Source organism: Strigops habroptila, chromosome Z (assembly GCF_004027225.2).
Source record: "Strigops habroptila isolate Jane chromosome Z, bStrHab1.2.pri, whole genome shotgun sequence".
NCBI lineage: Eukaryota > Metazoa > Chordata > Aves > Psittaciformes > Psittacidae > Strigops > Strigops habroptila.
In genome coordinates this window covers 98,992,554-99,012,721 of record NC_044302.2, presented here as the reverse complement: position 1 = coordinate 99,012,721, position 20,168 = coordinate 98,992,554, and the positions used below count along the sequence as shown (strand labels likewise).

The following is a 20,168-nucleotide window of genomic DNA, read 5'->3' as shown; positions in this document are numbered from 1 at the left end:
CGATGGTAATCTGTTAGCAGCTCCACATTGTCTGCAGCAGCTATCTTTAGAACGATAGAATCACAAAATAGTTTGGGTTGGAAGAGACCTTAAAGCTTATCCAGTCCTAACCCCCTGCTGCGGGCAGGGACACCTCAGACTAGACTGTGTCTCCCAAGACCCATTCAAACTGGCCTTGAAAACTGCCATTTGCATTCGAGCAAAATCTCCTCCATTTTACTTTTATATTTATTTTATGACCAATTTGAAACTCAAACTGATGGATCTGGGGGGGGAAAAATACAATTAAAATTTGGAATAAGCTGCATGTGTGCTTCAAGCTGTGAAAATCCAAGCATACACGAAGCAAGAGGGAGACTTACATGAGTTGACATCTATCATTCTGTCAGAAGGGATAGATGACGGGAGAGGTGCCTCAGCTGGCCCCTGAGAGCACCAAACCTGCTGAGATGGGACACGTGCCCAAGACACTGAATCACAACACCTACATAGAATCATCGAATAGTTAAGGTTGGAAAGGACCTTAAGATCATCCAGTTCCAACCCAGTGCACAAAGTGTTTCAGGCTGCAAGAGGAGCACAGCTGTGAAAGCAAGTTCTTGTGTTGTGAGGTGGAACCTTAGAGGTTTAGATGAGCTCTTGGGCAGTTGTTCTTCCCTGTGAGGGTGCTGAGGCGCTGGCACAGGGTGCCCAGAGAAGCTGTGGCTGCCCCATCCCTGGCAGTGTTCAAGGCCAGGTTGGACACAGGGGCTTGGAGCAACCTGCTCTAGTGGAAGGTTGGAACTGGATGAGCTTTAAGGTTCCTTCAACCCAAACCGGCCTGGGGTGGTTGCGAGGAGATGAAGCCTCGGTCAGTTTAAATCCATTATGGGACGAGATGAGGGAAGCAAGGTAGGGTGGTGAATGGGTCCATGCCACCCTCCCCGTGTCTGAGGGAACAGATTTTGCCCTCCCCTGTGCAAGGTGCATTTAAACTTCGATGTAATTACGGCTTTACTGGCTGCCCGAGGGCGGGGGGGGGCACAATTCCCGATGGGATAGAGCGCACTACTTTTTCTCAGCTCCCACCCGCGCCCTATCGCGGCAGGTTACGAGACGCATTTCAGGTGGGCACGATATCCCTCCGCCAGCGCGGCTGCGCGCCTGCGGGTCACCCAAACCTCCGCTCCGCCGCTCCTCTCGCGGTCAACCGCCCCTGGCGGGCGCTTGGGGCGAGGAGTGATAGCGAGCTCAGCCAATCAGCTCCGCCGCCCCGCCCCCGGTGCGCGGGGCACGCAAGCCCCACCTCCCCGGCTCCATCTCCCTCCGCCCCTCAGCGGGCATTCGATTGGCTCCGCGTGCCAGGCCTCGGAGCCCTCTGGCCAATCGCAGCCCGCCGTTCTTAAGGGACGGGCGGAGGAACCAGTGCCCGCCCAGCGCCGGGGCGGGGCGCCGTGCGAGGTAAAGGGAAGCGGTGAGGCGGCGAGCAGGGCAGTCGGCGCCGAGGCACCGAGCGGACGCAAACTTCCCCGAGCAAGAGGTCGGTGCCCGGGGTCTTCGGCAGCCCGACCCGACCTCGCCGCGGGACGGGGAGAGCCGGTCGGCCGCGGCTCGGGAAGCGGGGTCCACGCCGGCTGCCTGCGGATTTGGGTGAGAGCCGGGCCGGGCCTGGTGGCGGCGGGGGCCGGGGGCGCTTCTCCACGCCCTCCTCCCCCTTTGTTGTGGTGGGACGCGGCGGGAGGACGCGGAGGGCCCCGGCGGTGGCGGGACGGGGCTGGGGGAGCTGCCGGTGCCGCGGGGGGCTGCTCGCTGGGGGTATGTGAGGGGGAGCGGGGCGCGGGGGTCGCTGTCACCGCAGCACCGTCCGCACGCCGGGGTGTCCCCCCCGGTGAGGGGTGGGAAGGGCCGGTCTGAGCCCCTTTTGCTGTGTGTGTGTATGGGGGGCGAGGGGAAGGGGGGATATCGGTCAAAGCTGTGCTTCTCCTCCCTCTCTGTCCAGTGTTTTTTCTCTTGCAGAGATTAGGTGTGCAGCACTCCGCGCCGGGGTGGTGGAGACAGTTAAGAGCAAGTTGCAGAGAACTGTTTAGGCTCCGCTTCAGCCAATGCCCTTTTGTCTGTTCCCTTCGTAGGTCCAGAGCCACGGATGTGAAATACACGCTGCCTACACGAGACGTGTACACGAGCGAGTTAAGATTAGTGGTTTTCTTCATGGTGCTAGTTTTAATGCTGTAGCTATCTGTGTGTTGCGAGATGTAAACAAATGTCGTCTGTTGAGAGCTTCGTCTAGCTAGATAAGCGCACGGGAGAAGCTGTGTGTGACAAATGCAAGTAGTTGGGGGTACTGCAGAGTTGTAGAGTTCCTATGTGTAATTTTCTTGTGGGGAGTGGAGGGGAAGAGAAAAAGCATGACTTTATCTCTTAGTCTTCACTCTGGGGAAGTAAAAGAAGGGGGGAAAAAAAACCCCAACAAGTGGGTGAGTGAACAGCCAGTGTGATAGTCTTGGAGAGCTGTTAATTGAACAGCTGGGATTCAGACTGCAGCCTAGTCTCATGCTTTGGTTGTCTGCCACAGTTTTTGACCAAACAGCCCCCGAATTCCAACACACGTGTGCCGTAGTCTTTACAAACACATAGCAGTAAGAAAAAGTGAATTTACCAAAGGAGTATTGCTGAAAATGCTGTTGGTAAATGCTGCAACCTGTGAATGTTGTGTGCAAAGCTCATGTTATCACAGTTATAAAAGAGCCAGATTCCATCTGTAGCAAGGAGTTTGTAATGACAGCTTATTAGGAGACTGCACATAACAGCAGGTTTGTCTGTTCTCAAGTGTTCCTCTCTTAGCCTGGAGAACTGTACTTTCAAGACTGATTCATGACATTATTTCTGTGGGGGTTGGACTCTGTAGTGAGAGACTGATCAGTCTTTGCTCTGTTCTTCAGGCTGAAAAAAAAAGGCTTTTCGCCTCTTGTTAAGGCAAAAAGCTTCTTTGAGCAGAACAGGGTTGCTGTTTAGACTTTTGCACTGTTGGAGCAGGTTATTTGGGTGCTGTTCTAAGGTGTAGCTTTAAAACGTTAACATTTACAATCTCTAGTGAATTAGAGGGGAATGAGAATGTAGGTAAAGAGGAGGTTTTTGAAGTCCCTTCCCCCGTTTGCTTAGCACTATGATGATGAAAGATAACATTAGTTACAAATGCCTTCAGAAAGAGGAAGGGGAGGATCTCTTTTAAGGTGGTTTAAACTTATCTCAAAGCTGAGTCTAAGTGCATATTTAACAGTATATTGGGATGTTTAACAGAGTAACCTGCTAGTTTGTTGTTATTCTGCAGTTGTGTGGGTCAGACTCGGACTACACTGGCATTCACCAAAAAGAACAAGTGTTTGAAGATCCAGTTTTCTTTCTGGAAGAAGCTGGGTGTGAGTAATAAAATCTTGAAGAATTTGTCAACTTCCCTGGGGTTCTGTTTGATGATAAAAAGAACAACACAAATGGAAAAAAATGACGTTAAAATTTATCTTGTAACTGATCTCCTCTTCGACCTAGAGGCTAGATTCACAAACAAAATCAAATAGGCTGCAATTACTCAGTAAATCTCCAAACGAAAGGCCCTCCTGGGTCCTCCTCCATCTTCCTGTTCCACTTGATCTTTCAGAAGTGTTGAGCACCAGTTGATATAATTGAGTTTATTGGAGCTCAGCAAAATCTCTGCTACTAAAAGCAACTTTAAAAAACGAAACTTGTTTCCATCTCTCTAATCCCTTTCCCACAAAAGCACTGGGAGAACAGGCTTTGTAGTAGGTTCTGGATAACAATGAATCTGAGCTCTGTTTGAGACTGAAGAGAATTCCTAAGTTTTGTTTATATAAAGAATAGTATGCATAGTTTTAATTATTATAAAAAGTATTCTAGAGTTTCCAAATGTACTCAGCACTGCCTTAATGATTGTGCACGTAAATGCCCTGTAATTGAAAGCATCCATTTATGGGCCTGACTTGCTAAGTGAGCTGTAAATTCCGCTTTTCAGATTGGATTTAATGACTTTTATCATAAAGCCATAAACTGGTTGTGAACTGTGCTGAGAGGCAAACAATACCTAAGCTTACTTTGCCAAAATATTTGTAATTGTTGATTTGTTAAACTGAATTGCTGCAGGTCATGCGATGGGATTAGTTTTTTGTAATAGAATAGTACAGGCAGCCCTGTGTTCAATACTCTCTGGGCTAGAAGAAATTGGCTACTGCAGAAAACCTTCCTAAAATGTTGCTCTCTGCTCCCAGCGGAGAATCTGTATTACAAACACTAAGGCTTCATTCCAGATGACATTTTATGATGATTGTGTGTGTTTGACAGCCATAGTGTGAAGTAAGGCCAAGAGGAGACTATGAGAGAGCAGTTCCTGGGTCTCCTGTCAGTTTAGTCTGGGGCTCAAGCTAGATTTAACTACACTGGAGATATAGAGCTTAATCTAAGACACTCTTTGCTGCAGAGAGAACTCTTCCATACCAAGGGCCTGGGGGGCTGGCCTCTTGAGGAACATTTAGGTTAGGCCTATCTTGAAAGTGAATTTGCATTAACTAATTGTTAAATGCAATTGTTTTTGGTTTAGTGGACAAGCTGCTAAACTATGCAGATCAGAACTAGGTACCTGATAATCAGTTCTGTGACTATTCCTGTCAAATTTAGCCCAGGAGTATTTATTTTCTAAGATAATGAAACTGATACTTGCCTGTTAGACATGGAAAATTTTAGTCAAAGCAAAGGAGGTGAGAAGGGCTTAAACTGCTGTGGTTTGGAGCGCTTATTCTATGCTTTTGTAAGTCGAAAAAGGCCTTTCAGTTGTAAGGATCAATGCTGCAAATTTGTTCATGATACTAAGTGGAAGAAGCCTGCTGCTTTGCAGAGGCAGGTGGATTGGCAGACTGCAGTTGTGGCTATTTTCCTCTTTTGCAGTTCTAGAAAAGCAGCTAAAATAATCCTATTAGTAGCTTAATCAAAGGTCAGAAAAATGGACATTTATTCTTTCTCTTCCGTTGCATGCAATCTTAGTATACCATGAATGTGTTACATAGAGTATGCTAATTTTCTAATAGCAATACAGCTACTCATTATGTTTGTCTCTAATTTGTAGTAATTGGAGAAACCCCCAGCTTCTGAAGCTTTCATAACCTTATAATCCTTCTTATTTTAGTTCTGTGTAAGAGAAATCAGTTTTCTCGTTTGATTCGTAGTCAAACTTCATGAAGTGAGCAAGAGCAAAAAAAAGTCTACTTTCAAAGTGGGTAATTCTGTTTTCAGCAAGCTGTATAAAGATGGTACAGTTATGCAGAGTTTGAAAATGCATGGCAATACTCAAGTGTAATAAAAATTAATGTGTACGTTGGGTCCCTGTATAGGCATGTTTCAAATTCTTATTCTGAAGCTGTCCCAGAGGAGGAATTTTCTTTGCTCTTGTTCCCCCAGATCACAAGCAGCCTGCCTTGAACTTCATTGGCTGGTGTCAAAGCTGAATCAGGACCTTGGTGTCATATCTTGGAGCTTTGGCCTGTGAGCTGGCCAGATGGAGCCCCTTGGGAGGGAGCTCTTCAGAGCCTCTCCCCACTACTGGCCTAATTGGCTAAAAAGCTGAACTGAGGTGGATCTGAGGGCATTGCTCAGTAGGGCAGGATCCCCCTTCCCCCAGCTCTACACCGCACCTTCCCCAGACAAAAAACCTAACACCCCAAAACCACTAAGGGAATACCTAAAGCTGACCTACCCTGACCTGCATTTGAGGGGAGAAAGATGGACACCATCTCACTATCTCATGGTGGTGGTCTTCAGAAAAGTCTATGTGGCAGTAGGTTTGAGCTTCTGCAGTGTGGCAGAATCACGTGTCTCTAAGATGCATTTGTAGGGAAAGAGCGAGCTAGCCCTTCTGGAATCTCAAAAGGCAGTTTTTGGAGCGGTTGTGGGCACAGTAGAAGTGAAATGTCTTCTCTTGTCTGTTTCACCAAATGCTTTAGAGGATATTCTGCCTGAAAGGGGAAAGACTGGCTAAATGCAGTATGAAATACTTGTTTTATGGTTTCTCTAAGTATTAATGATTTTGGCTTTATATAGGAGACGTGCAGTACTGCGCAAGCTATGCCTTTTAAAACTTCAAATCTCACTACTGTCTAGCCTAATGTAAGGTCTTCTAAAATAATTCATTTATTATGCTGCCTTAAATAGACTAGGCTTCAATTAATGTTACCTTATTGTGAAGCCAATAATGTCACAGGAGTGCATGTGAAAGGAATGGGTGGATATTCCCCCATCTTCTAAAAGATCTTGAAACATTGTGCACTTGGTGAAATTGATAAAGAATCTTGTCAGAATCCCAGGATTAATGAAAAAAACATTGCCTTAAAAAAAAAAAAAATCGTGAAAATGGAACTAAAATAGGGAGGAAATGAGCTCGTAGACTCTCTCAAATACCACAAATTATTTTCCTCGATCTTCTTTCCTCAGAAGCTTAACTTCTGTCCTCTTTATTCCAGAAGAGCTCTCGCAAATCAAATTCCTCTAAGCCAGAATACTTCTAGTAAAACCAGGAGAGATCAGATTTCTTTATTTCAAGTTTAAGATGAATAGTCAGACTGATATGAAATATGCTGCATAAGGCTTTAGAATAAATTAGCCAGAAATCACTTCATATTTTTGGTAGCACCCGTGTGTTTATAGTATGTTCCAGACACTTGGGAAAGGAAAACTTCCCTTGAAGGTTTTACTGTGCTAGCATGCTGCCCTTAAGGTTTTCTTCATCTTTTGTGCTTAGTTATTGCTGGGATCATGGGCTTAATATTTAATACTTGTTCCAGAGAACCAGAGTAGAATGGAATAATAGCAGACATGACTCAAACTGTGACTTTAGAAGTTGCCAACTATGACAGTGTTTGACCAACTATAGAAACATGTGTGCATCAGGAAGCAGAGAGATACTACAGGGGCAGAGATGAAGCAAATACCACCAAAGTTAGGCAATTTGTAAATCTTCCAGTATTAATCTGTTGGGAGTAACAACACGTGCTCCCTGTGTTCCAGCTATTGAAAGAAGCACTCATACCTTTCCGAGTAGCAGAGTGAGTTCTCCTTGAGCATTCAGAGCTGCAATTTTAAGGCATAATCCAGAGAATGTAGAAAGGGATAAAAAATAGTGGAAGTTTTCTGCTATGTATTGCACTGCTGCCTTGATACTAATAGTTCAACTATAGTTGAGCTCAGGAGGGGGGGTCTTAAAAATTTCCCTGCAATTACTCAGAGTCCCAGTGTGTTGGTGTGTTATAGTGGAAATTGGGATTTGCTGGTCAAAAATGAGCTGCAACAGTGACTCCTAAACCCACTAGTGTAAAACATGGTATCTGAGTCTGTCTAGGTGGATACAGTCAGGATCCAATGCAGACGTAGGGCTCCTCATTTTTATTGGAGCTCCTGCCAGATGTTCAGACATGTGGTGTCTGCCTTCTATCTCCAAATACCTCATGAGGTGTAGAGTTCTGTCTTTATTTTAATTACAATGTTGAGAATGTTAGGGTAATATGACCAAAAAGCTAAATGGAAAGATAACTGTAGGCTGATAGAGTTTTCCTGTGGTCTTTAGATCAGTCCTTACGCAATATCTTAGAGTACTTGTAATTTAATTGAAGTAGTAGAGCTTTCAGGCTTGGCATCTGCCCAGAAGAGCTTCGCAAACTGTATGAGCTGTGTTCAGATACTACTTTGTGACAAAAGGCTGATAGCCCTCTGTTTGAGGGAGAGACATGATTCAAATGTACAGAATCATGAAGCTTGCAGACAAGATGAATACAAACAGTTCTTCAGCAAAGCTTGCAGTGGAAGAACAAGAGGCACTTTCTGAAACTAGGAAGAGAATAAATTAAAATAGCTAAAAGTACTTCTTTACAACAGTGGGCAGTTAAATTGTGGTGCTGTCTGCCACAAGAGGTTGTGGAGGCAGGTTCAGAAAGTGTTTAGATGAATTTGTGGACAACAGGTCCATAAATGGCTGCTGAAGGGAATAGGGAGGAATGTGGCCTTTAGTTTCATGCCGTAACAGTTCAAGATGCTGAATAATTATGGGGAGAATGGGCCACATAAATCAGCCAAGTTTGTGATGTCCTTGAGTAGCGTGTCCTTTTGCCACCTAAGGAGATGGAGCACCAGGCTATGTGCAACACTCTTCTGACCTAGCAGGGTATTTCAAGGCTTTTTCCATGCGTAATTTGCATGTATTCAAATTGCTCATAATTCAACCTAACCATGCCTTGCTCTTTGCAGATGCCTCCTCTAGGCTTGGAGCAGAGTGCTGTTTCTCCATAAATCAAGCTGGCTGAAATATTCTCCTAGGAGTACTCACCACAATTGGCTGAAGTATTAAGCTGAATGAATTCCTGTCCTACTTGTGTCACAATCTCTCTGCTCATTCTTTAAAAGATAGAGGGCCAGTACTGAAATAACTTGGTGAAATTCTTGTTGATACTTCTGGCAAACCCCTGATGTGGCAAAACAATAGCTAGAAGGAAGAGGGTAGCCTCCCAGACTTTTAATCTGCAGGTGTGGCGTGTGTAGTGTTTTTCCTTTAAATAGCTGCTAAACTGTAACAATCATTGTCATAAAGGGCTCCTTAAATGTGTCCCTTTATGTTTTGGTTTTGTGTTTTAGAGAAAACTAATCTTCACAAGGATAAGGGGTCAACCTGTGATTTGACAGGTACAGAAGCTGGATGAGCACACATCTGTAAAGGAACTGGTCAAAACTAAGTATAATACCTGGAAATTTCTGATTAGTTAGGTCTGAGCTTACAATGTATTGGAAACGGGAAAAGAGGTTTTTTTGTTTGGATTTTTTTGCCTCTGTCAAAATAGTATGAGAGTTCAAATGTAAAGAAAACTGAAATGTGTGGGGTTTCTTTCCTGCTGCCAGACTTAAATCACTCAACGTGCATGTGAAACAGAAAGGCAAATCAAAGTTAAAAATAAGGAAAAAAGCACTGGAGTACAGAAAATTATATATAAATCACTTACGTCTGAAGGGAGAGAATACTGCAAAACTGGACACCTCATCAGAAGGAGTATTGTAAAGCTGAAGAATTAGATAAAAGCATTGAGGGCCTGCAAGAATAAGCAATTTACCTTGGTGGTAAATGAGACCCTGCAGAAGTGTGTGTTTTATAAGGCCGACAATCAAAGGAGAATTCGGGGGCATTGAAAGATATGAAATTTGAAGCTGAAGAACAGGAAATAGGTATATTATGTGTTGGTGAGCTCCATAAATGGGAGAAGAATTGGTGTGGCTAAGCAATGATGGTGGTACTTGGTTGCCTACATCTGTTAGCATTGAATTTAATGTTTAGATATTACATCATCAACCGCTAGCATTTAAAACATGATCTTTGAATCAAAAGAGGCTGTCCTTTTTGGTTTGGTCTTTTTTAATTTCTTGTGTATGCCTCTGAAGCGTCTAATGTCCTTGCTCAAAAGCTGAAGTCTTTCTTTTTTGAAGCTCAGAGCGACTGTTGCTGTTCCTCATCTCGAACACCTTAAAACAGTAGAGGCAGTGCAAGTCTTCTGTTTTATCCCTTGAGCTACTCAGTGTGTTGTAGTGAGGGTCTAATGTGTTTCACTCCCAGGCCTGCACAGTTCAGAACATGTTCAGAACAGTTCAGTCCCTGTTTATTGGAACCTCTGTCTCCTTGACCTCCAAAACCTACCATTCTTGCTTCAGCCCTGTTTTTAGGTGCTTTCAGAAGCTGGTTTATGGAGGTATAATTTAGTTGAAACTGAAATGTCATTCCTACTGAATATTCTGTTTTGTGGAAGTTGAAAATTTATGATTTAAAGTTACCTGTAGAATATAATCTAGTGTTTGTTGACTTCTTGGACCTCTCTGAGACTTCAGAGACATGACAAGGCATAAATTAGCCATGATTACTGTAGCCTGAAGTATCCCAAATCAACCATGCTGTTTTGCAGATGGGAAATTTCAGTAAGATGAAGTTGGTATATTTTGGGTAGAAGCAAGGGATGTGCCTCTACAGCGTGGAGAGGCAGGCAGGCTGCCTTGAAAGCTAAACTGGAGTAGCCTCAAGGTAGTCTTAGCTAAACAAGGTATTTTCAGCTGACTGAACTAACTTAAGCAGCTTGGAAATAAGGTAACTTCCTGCAGTTCAAATACCCATTTGCTGCCTGGAAATATGGTGCTGAAGTGGGGGGGGAAAAAAAACAACCCAAAGACAACCCACAACCATATTTCTATCCATAGGAGTATTATGTTGTCAAGCTATTTTTAACAGCTGTCTACCTGAAATGATACGGTTGATTTGGGGCTTATGTTCTAATACCTAAAACTAGCCTAATAGAAGCTGCAAAACCAAAACATTTTTTTTCTAAATAGCTATCACTTCTCTTTAAACTGATTTGAAGTGCAAATTGAAGTGAATGCTAAACATAGCCCAAATTTCAGCATCCCTTCTAATCTTTCATTTTGTATAAACATCCTCATCAGGTAATTGATACTGAATGAAAGGCTATTAAAATTGAAAACAGACAGTTCTACTACTTAGGTAATGGCAAACTAAGGTTTTAAATATCCTTTAATGAATTTTGAAAGACTTAATGATTTTAAGTACTGCGAGTTGACAAGATTCATTATGTGTAGGCCGTTGAACTCGAGATTGAAAGTTGGGAATAAGCATATTACCAGACCTTAGTGAATTTCAAATCACTATCCCCTGTGGAACAAAACTTGGTAGTTATTGAAAACATGACAAACAAAATGAGAAAAGGCTTGTGGAATGGCTGGCTGCTGGAAGACTTCTGTCAAACTGTAATGACATTCGAAACACAATTTTGCCTGCTAAATTAATTTGGAGATGGGCAGAATATGCATATATATGTGTATGCGACTTGTCAGTCACTTGTGGAAAATTTTAGTGATTAAAACCAGCCAGCCCAGGTGCAAAGCTAGACTCTAGTTAACTTCTGTATTTTCCGGAGTTTACTTTAGCCGGGGAAGTCTTGAGGAGAAATTCAGCGTTTAATCCAACAGTAACCTTAGCCTGTCCTAACTGTTGAAGAGTCTGCAGCAAAGTTGTTTGAACTTTCTTGATGAAGTACCTAACCATGATTCAGACTACTTCTGAACTGTTATCTGGCTTGTGCTCTAGGGTGCAGTGTCCTATGGCATTTGGTAATTAAAGGTCCAAAGAAAGGTATTTATTTCTTATGAAACCTCAGTGCTAATGTCTGTTTTGGTTTATGTTTTTAGGGATCAGACGGGAATCTCTTGCTCGCTGAGTGTCCTGTCTGGTGGAAGCCATGTCATCCATATTGCCATTCACTCCACCAGTTGTGAAGAGACTTCTGGGATGGAAAAAATCTGCTGGTAGCTCTGGAGGGGCTGGTGGTGGTGAGCAGAATGGTCAGGAGGAAAAGTGGTGTGAAAAAGCAGTGAAAAGCTTGGTCAAGAAGCTCAAGAAAACAGGACAGCTAGATGAGCTGGAGAAGGCCATTACCACCCAGAATTGCAATACAAAATGTGTGACAATACCAAGGTAAGTGCTGTTGTGTTTGAAATTGTTGCAACCACTTCAGAGATGATTAAATGGATGTTTAGGCTTTCCTGTGAACAAATGGCTAAAAAAATCAATTCCATGCTTTTGATTCTTTAAGAATTCTTTAAAACCTGTTTTGGTTTTATATAGTGCTTGCTTACAACTGAATTGGTGCTTTGTGAAGTCACAATTTCTAATAATGTCTTTATATTTCAATTTTCATTACTAAGTAGATTCCAATTTGTACGTGCTCTGGTGGTGCCTAGCACAGCTCTGTTTGTAGCACTGCCTTATGCTTTTATTTAAAAACCCTGTCTATAATCGAAGGGGCATACTGGAACCTACACTTCCACTTAAAACAAACAAACAAACTTGTTTTTCCTTGGTCAACACTTCAGTAATCTCATTATTTTCAGTTTTATCTGGTAGTTTCATTTAAATTGTACAAGCTGCATCCATTCTCCCTTTTGAAGGGGAATTTTATCTTTAGAGGCAGGTTGTCTGAAGACCAGTTTATTTACTGTAATATGTTATTGGTTAATGAAAGTGCTTTTTATTTAATAACTTGGAATATTTCTAGAACTGCTCTTCTACTCCTGATACATATATACATATAGGTGAATGACTTGCATTCTACCCCTTTGACTTTCTCAACTTAATTCATAGCAACTGCTGTGCGAGAGGCAAGGGTTACGTTTGTAAGTATAATGGAGTCTGCTCTCAATTCATATACAGAAATCCCACAAAGGTGCCTGTATAAGCTCATTACATGACACACAAGTATCAAATCACTTCACAGGTGTGCTTTTCTTTGCAAAAGTAGAAGATCTGGTGGCACAGGAGTATTCTGGGCATTTTGCCCCTGGACACTTAATCCCTAGGGGAGTGAACCTGCATCTGGTTTATGACCTTAATTTCTGTATTAGCACATTGATCCAGCTACTTCTAGACTTTGTATTAATCATAGCGTAAGCTAGATTGGACTGGTGTGGGTAATGATTTCCATGTATTAAATGTGTTATGGCTGTTATCTGATAATGGTTTTAGCATTCTCTTTTAGATTTGACACTGCTTTCTGGGAAAATCATGAGTATGCTGTGGATGAATGACTACCTTAATTCTGTTCTTTCTCTTTTCTGTTCACCTTTTGTTTCTAATGCTGCCCTCTGCTTGTATTTTCTTCCCCAATTTTTCAGTCCCCAAATTCTGAGTTTTCTTTCTGCTTTCTTCCTTTGCCAGCTGGAAAACAACCAGAAATAAAACATTAGAGCATTTTTGTCTTAGTGTGTATCAGTAGGCTGAAGATTGAAACCTGTAGGGATAATATTTGACTTAATATGAGATGACTCTATGTATTTAGAAAGGCTTTACCATGACAAAGACCAAATGCTTAACTGGAAGGTACTTCATATAGCAGAAGCTGAATATGCCATATAGAGATTCACTTTGTGTGTCTAGCTTTTAGAGCTCAAACTCTTAAAAGAATTCCAAGAGCTCTCTTTCAGGGCTGCTGGGGCAGTAAATACTGCTAGTTCAGAAAAAATAGTTGTCTAAATTTAATTTTGAAGATTATGTTAGAAGATACAAACAGTATTCTAATATATCCTTGTTTCCCTGGTCTATTTCGTCCTCCTGCTTGCATGACCTAGTGTCAAAGTAGAAAATGTAAATAATTCTTTAAAATAGAATACAAAGTTAAATATACAAATACTTTGTTACGCTCTTTGTAGCCTTTGTTACACTCTGTGTAGAACTGTTCTGACCAGCAGTTCTTGATGTACTGTTCTCATCTGTTTGTGTTCAGTTCTTGGCTTGTCATTACAGGAGAGGTATTTTCTTACTGGAGGGTTCCAGAAAAGGGCAGCGGAGCTGATGCAGGGCCTGGAGCACAAGTGTGATGAGGAACGGCTGAGGGACCTGGGGGGTTTAGTCTGGAGAAGAGAAGGCTCAGGGGGGACCTTATCGCTCTCTACAACTGCCTGACAGGAGGATGGAGCCAGGAGGGGGCTGGTCTCTGCTCCCAAGAAACAAGGGCTGGGACAAGAGGAAACGGCCTCAAGCTGCACCAGGGGAGGTTTAGGTGGAGCTGAGGAACAATTCCTTCCCCAAAGGGTGCTCAGGCATTGGAACAGGCTGCCCAGGGCGGTGCTGGAGTCATTGTCCCTGCAAGTGTTCACAAACCTGTAGATGAGGCCCTCAGTGCCATGGGCTGGTGGTGGCCTTGGCAGTGGTGGGGAACAGTTGGACTTGGTGATGTTCAGGGGTTTTGCCAACCGAGTTGATTCTATGATTCTATCCTCCTGTCAGCTATAAAAAGGACTGGACCTTGGTTTTACATTTCTTGACTACCTTAGGAGTAAGGGGGTAGCTCTTTGAGTAATGTTGGCTATTATACAAGGTTTAATTTTAAAAAAAGAAATGGCTTGGGTATTAAGGGATGAGATGATATCAGGGTTGCCAGCAGCACTATACAAAATTCTTGAGTTTCATAGTTGGCTCTTGGACTGTTGATATTATTTCACTTTGACAGCAGTAGTCTGAGTTCCCAAGAAAGAACAAATGTCAGCTTAGTACTGTAATGACTTCTGGAGATTCTTGTTCTTGGATTTAGTAAGTTAATGAAACTGCTGCTTGAGACCCACTTGAATGAATGTCTTCAAGATCTGCAGATCAGCAGGGATAAATAATAAAATGCTGAATTTGAAACTCCTAGTCAGCAGGAAGTTTGAGGTGCTAAGCTGCCGACCGAAATGCTGTTCTGATGTGACAGCTGGGCTTTTTGTTTAGTTTTGTGTTTCCTTTTTTTCAAACTAGTGTTAGATTTACTTACTAATACTGTTTATCTCGGTGTAGATACTGACAAGTGTTGTTGGATGCTTCTGTTTGCCACTGTTGCCTCAACAGAAGTTTCAGTTGTGGTTTCACAAGTTTCTAGTCCCCTTGGAGATTTCCAGAGCGCGCGATAAAGTACTTAGCTCTAATGTACTCTTTCATCATTGAACTACAAAGCAGCTAAATACCTACAAGCTTTTCTCAAAACTGAGAGCAGCTTGGACAAAAGTTACAGTGCCCCTTCAGAAATCTACATATACTTACTGTATGTCCTTGATAATCCTGCTGAGATTAGCGTTGTATTGTTTCTGTGCTGTTTGTCAAGGTGACTACATATGAAGTGAGGCTCATGCTCTGTGTACCATGCAAAAGCTGCTCATGTGGTAATTAACACAACTTCTTACACAGACTAATAGAGGTTCTGAGAAAGCAGAAGCAAACAGATGGAGTGGGTGTTGGCATTGCACAGCAGGGGTGCTTAGCTCTTCATAAGTGGGTCAGTAATCTAGAGCAGGGGCTAAGTAACTACAGAGGTCCTTTTGACACTAGCCCTCTGAGTAATTTGTAGTTATCTTGCTGAATCCTCCCAGCCAGCCAGTAGGATTCTAATCACATAATCCCTGTGTATTCTGAAATGAAAATGTTGGCTTGTGAGTTAACTTTTCTAAAATACATAATGAACTCGGAGTTTAAGATCCTGTCTTTATGCGCTCCCTTGCAGTTTTGACACAAAAAGGGGGCAAGAAGTACTCAGCAAAGAAAGAAAGCCTGAGCATCCATTTATACAAGTTGTCTTCCAGTGGCGCAGTTTCTTCCTTATGAGTATGGATTGCTCTTTTGAAACAAATACTTTACAACTAGTGATAGCTAAAATCCAAGCCTTTAACAAATCAAATCATGCCACATAGCGAGTAGTCAAATGGCAGGTTCACAGTCTTTGTCATTTAAAAAGTCATTTCAGTGGTGGCAGTGCAGTGTTGGAATCTGAAGCAGGGAGACACAAATCACTAGTTTCAGTGTCCCATTTTTGGTGTGATCAGCTGGGTGTTGTTTCTGTCTTAAAAAGAGTATAGGTATACTGTGTGCTTTCTTCATGCTTCTTAAGTAAGACTTAGCAAAATGAAGTTGCTTTTATAGAATGCCTGATAATGTACAACTGATAACAGAGTTAAGTTAAGCTTGGGATAATTCTGACCTGGGTTGTTGTAGCTCCTTTTTTTTTTTTTTAAATTTTTAGAAAGCTGGGGAAGGGAAGCATTGAGTTTATACTCTTTTGTGATGCCTTGTGTTCTACATACACATGCTCTGAGGGCTGGAGCACATCTCCTGTGAAGACAGGCTGGGAAAGTTTGGGTTCTTCAGGCTGGAAGAAAGGCTCCAGGGAGACCTTAGAGCAGCTCCAGTGCCTAAAGGGGCTACAAGAAACCTGGAGAGGAGCTTTGGACAAGGGCCTGTAGGGACAGGACAAGGGGAATGGCTTTAACCTGCCAGAGGGGAGACTGAGATGAGCTCTGAGGCAGAAGCTCTTCCCTGTGAGGGTGCTGAGGCGCTGGCACAGACTTTTCCCAGAGAAGCTGTGGCTGCCCCATCCCTGGCAGTGTTCAAGGCCAGGTTGGACACAGGGGCTTGGAGCAACCTGCTCTAGTGGAAGGTGTCCCTGCCCATGGCAGGGGGTTGGAACTGGATGAGCTTTAAGGTCCTTTCCAACACAAACCAGTCTGGGACTCTGTGATAGCTGAAAGCTAATGCAGAACTGTTCTTCCTAAGCCGTAACTGGGTGCATCCATTTCTCATGCTGAATTTGGCTTCCATGCTGACATTTGGGTACTGTGTCAACTGTATTAGGGCTTTATCTTATACACAGGATGAGTAGTAATAGGTATAATCTGCCTATATGGGAGTAATCCCCAGGTACAGCTGTAGTCCTCATTTGTTGCATGTTGTAACCCCTGCACTCTTCCCCAAAAGATTCCATCTTGCACTGTGCTTTCACTCCACTGTTGCTGAAGCCACAGAGCACTGCTGTACCTCATCTCCTTGTTGGCAGTTTCCCTGTTCTGTTACTGACACTTTCTGCATGATGCAGGGCTGAGCTGAGGCATATGAGACCACTGTTTTTTTCCCTTCCAGTATGTGCAGGAGGATTAAGGAGATACAGGTGCCTTCCATCAGTCTCAGCCTCTCTAGCTTTTGTTCATTTTAGCTTTACATAGTGAATATAGCTTTATGCATGCCCTGACAAAGGCTATTTGTGGTTGTATATAACAGTATATCTCTCTTTTCACTTTCAAGATGTTCATGTGCTCATCTCAATGTTGTAGAAGGGTTTAATGCAACATCAAATAACTTCCTGATTATACCTAGGAAACTTCCTTCTTGAGCAAATGATTTTTTTTTTCATTGGTGTTAATAGTAATATTACAGTTATTATGTAAACTTGCGTTTGGTACCGTATGTGGAACTGTACTAAACCCTTGAATCTTAGCTTTAATGGGAAGTTCCGAGTTTCTGCAGAGGAGTTTAATTTTATCACTGCTCGATGTTAGAGGAAACAAGAGCGCAAAAGCAAAGCGATGTTGAATGCTGATGAAGGGTGATCTGGAAGATTACTGGCTGGAGCAAGGTTTTAATACCAACTTCCTTAAATCCCAGTTCAGAGATGCTTTGCTGTGGTGCTAGTACCATGCAGGTGCTTTAGAGTCTTAGGCAAAGTGTAGCATCTGCTTCCAGCACAGAGAGAAGGCTAATACTCCTGTCAAACCCTTGCTTCCCAGCCTGCTGTGCCACTGGAGTTTTAGAAGGTATTATCTGAAAAAGGTTTTTCCTTGCTTAACAGCTCAGCATGTACGTAGAAAATGTGCCCTCTGTCCTTCTTGCTTAACATGAGTATAACATCCCTGTGCTACATCCCCTGGTTTTCAGAAGCTTATTTTTGCTTTGTTTTCTGCGGCCTCCCAGTTCTGGCTCAAGTGAGAGAGGGAATAGTTTTTTTTGCAGAACGTAGCTGATTTGTGGAATTTGCAGACAGCAATTAGGCTGCTGAAGCACCTTGTTTCTCCTTCAAATATGGGGTTCATTCTGAATTTCTGTACCATCCAGACGCAAAGGAGAAACCCTGCAATAGGTGCTGTGGAATATGGGAATATGTGAATAGGAATATGGAAGACTCTGACTTTTGAGCTTAAAAGGCTTCTCTGGGTGCTGAAGTGACTAATGATATCGACACTTTTCTTACACTTGCTTACAGTGTCCAGGAAATCCAGTACACCTAATTTTGTTTTATTTCTGATGTATTCTACAAGGATTCAGATACTTAAAACTGCAGAATCTGGTGAAAGTTCATCAAGCATGTGAAGGGTTAGGGTTATTTGACATGATCAGAATTCTCTAAAGTCAGCAGTGAGTTAGCACTATGGATAAGATGAGTAGCCTAGCTTACAGCAGATGTTGAGGTGGTTTTCTGAGGGCTGAAATTTGTTTTCTTAAGCTTGGCTCTCTTTCAAGGCTGCATAGAGACCTCATAGCAGCCTTCTAGTATCTGAAGGGGACCTAAAAAGATGCTGGAGAGTGACTCTTAGGTGTAAAGGACACAGCTTTTCTTGAGTATCACCTGTGCTATCAGTTAGCTTGCTTGTTTGTTTGTTTTTAATTCCTTGGGAATATTTGTCAGGAAAGGGATCACATAGCTGTATGCAGTAACCTAGTTTTAAGGATGCTTTTGATCACCAGTAGAGTAAAGATGTCAAGCTAATGTGGCTTCTAGAATAGATTGTTTTCAAGCTTTAAGATCTTTCCCCAAAATAGGTATTTTCAGAGGATAGCAGTACAGAAATTCCTTTGTTCCTTCTCAGGTTCAAGCTGTAGGAGATGGGTGATTTCAACAATTAGACTGTGGGCAGGGAGGTTCCTCTGGGGACTGTTGTAGGAGAGTTCACAACATCTGCTGCTAAGCTATGAGTGGGTTAGCAAAGAGGACAGTGCAGGCAGTTGGGTTGGCACAGTAGATCCTAAAATAACATTGCAATCCAGACAGAGGTGAAGTCTGTTTTCCCAGAAGCAGGACTTGGCATTGTTAGTTTGTACCATAGCTGTGGTAATTCACTATTCAAGTTGGGGATGGACATTGATTCTTAATCATAGCTCACAAGTTGAGAACTGTTATGTACAAAGAACGTCCTCAAACCATACACTGTATTTCAGTTTGATGCATTCATTTAGATCTAAATTGGTTCTATAAACATTTGAAGACGATAGTGGAACACTGTAAGCTTTCTAAAATAAGTATAGATATTTAAGACAGTACATCCGAATACACTAAAGCACCATTTTTATTGCTGAGATTACAAGAAGAGTGTGCTTGTAAATTGTTTGTTGATAAGATGACTCCTTTTTCTCAATATAGGATTACTGAGGATAAAGCAGAGCCCCCCCTGCTTCCCTCTTGGTGGAATTTCAATAAAAATACTGCTTTAGAAAAAATCCAAAGAGTTTTTTTCCTGAAAGTATGGCAAGAGATGGCCGAGATTTCAAAGAGTGTTGGCCAAGGTTAGCTTTGAAATCCCCTGATGCTCCTTATGATAGCTGGTGCTGTAAAGGCTTTGGATGTGTTAACTGGAGAGGTGTAGTAGGATGTTCAAATTGCCCTTGCTCTTCTCAGTCCCCTAACTGTGGTGGGACTGGAATGTTGTCTCTACATTCTGTCAAAGACTAGAGGAAGTTCTTTGTGCTTTCTACGTGTGTCAGGCCAGGCTCCATACAGCAGGATGGTATGGTCAGAGCAATGGTGTGCTTTGCAGTGGCTTCCTGTTGTGTATGACATCTCTTTACTTCAGAGTTGGCCCTGTGTGACATACTCCTCTGGCAGCTTGCATTGTAGCTTCCTTTCAGTAAATGGTGTTTTACAGCCTGAATAGTAACAGCCAAGCAGCTGCTTGCCAGGTGAATAGAGTCCACCTGCATTACCTGAACAGCAACAGCCAAGCAGCTGCTTGCTAGGTGAATAGAGTCTACCTGCATTGCCTGAATATCAGCAGCCAAGCAGCTGCTTGTTAGATGAATAGAGTCCACCTGCATTGCCTGAACATAAAATGTGAAAAGATCCTGCAAGAGAAACTGTTGTTGCTGAAAGTGGCGAGTGCAAAACAGTTGACTTTAGGAGTGTTTTTCTGACCTTTTGCAGTGTTTTTAACCTGTATTCAGAGTTACTCAACTGTTACAATGACAGCTTTCACCTGGTATGTGTTCTGTAGTGCTGTATTGTGCAATCAGAATTAGTGAGTGCAGAGAGAACAAGAGAGCTCTGAGATTGCACGGATTTCATTGGAGCCTTTCTCAGAGCTGGTGTGGCAGAAGCTGGCACCTGGTTTTCCAAGACCATCTCCTGCCAGAAGATAAATGGGTTCAGCTCTTCTTTGTTTCTGAAAGTTCAGGATAATGTGGTTATAGACAAAAGGATACTGGCCCTAATTCCGTGTGTGTAAAGTGCAGTGTTCAAACTCTAGGTTGCAGAGTTTGATGCTGTTCAGGCATATGCAGCCTTTAGGTGCTGCATGGACATATAATGGGAGGTAAAAATTCATGCCAAACTTGACTTCAGGTCCTTCTGAAACTTAAATTTCTAAACTTGAGGTGTGCAATCAATAAGACAGTGCTAGTGACGTCATCTGCTGCATCTCTTTGAAAACTGCTGTTAGTTAGGCATTTCCTTTAACTACAAAGCTATCTTAAAAATAGTTCTAACTGGTGTTTTATCACAAAACTAAATGTAATGGTGAGGTAACTGGTGGTC

At 42.7% G+C, this 20,168-nt stretch overlaps 1 protein-coding gene across 5 annotated transcripts in view; it reads left to right on the top strand.

Moving 5' to 3' along the window:
• The first annotated feature begins 1,410 nt into the window (after nt 1-1,410).
• SMAD2 (SMAD family member 2) overlaps nt 1,411-20,168 on the top strand; it is a 50,964-nt gene continuing 32,206 nt past the window's right edge. Inside the window, exons 1-4 of one of the 5 annotated variants that reach the window (XM_030512201.1) lie at nt 1,428-1,629; nt 2,109-2,165; nt 3,308-3,393; nt 11,263-11,548. In XM_030512201.1, the coding sequence (XP_030368061.1) occupies nt 11,313-11,548 (236 nt within the window). In that variant the 5' untranslated portion in view covers nt 1,428-1,629; nt 2,109-2,165; nt 3,308-3,393; nt 11,263-11,312. Of the gene's footprint in view, nt 1,630-2,108; nt 3,394-11,262; nt 11,549-20,168 lie in introns of all 5 variants that reach the window. The other 4 variants (XM_030512203.1, XM_030512199.1, XM_030512200.1 and 1 more) reach the window with 4 other exon arrangements.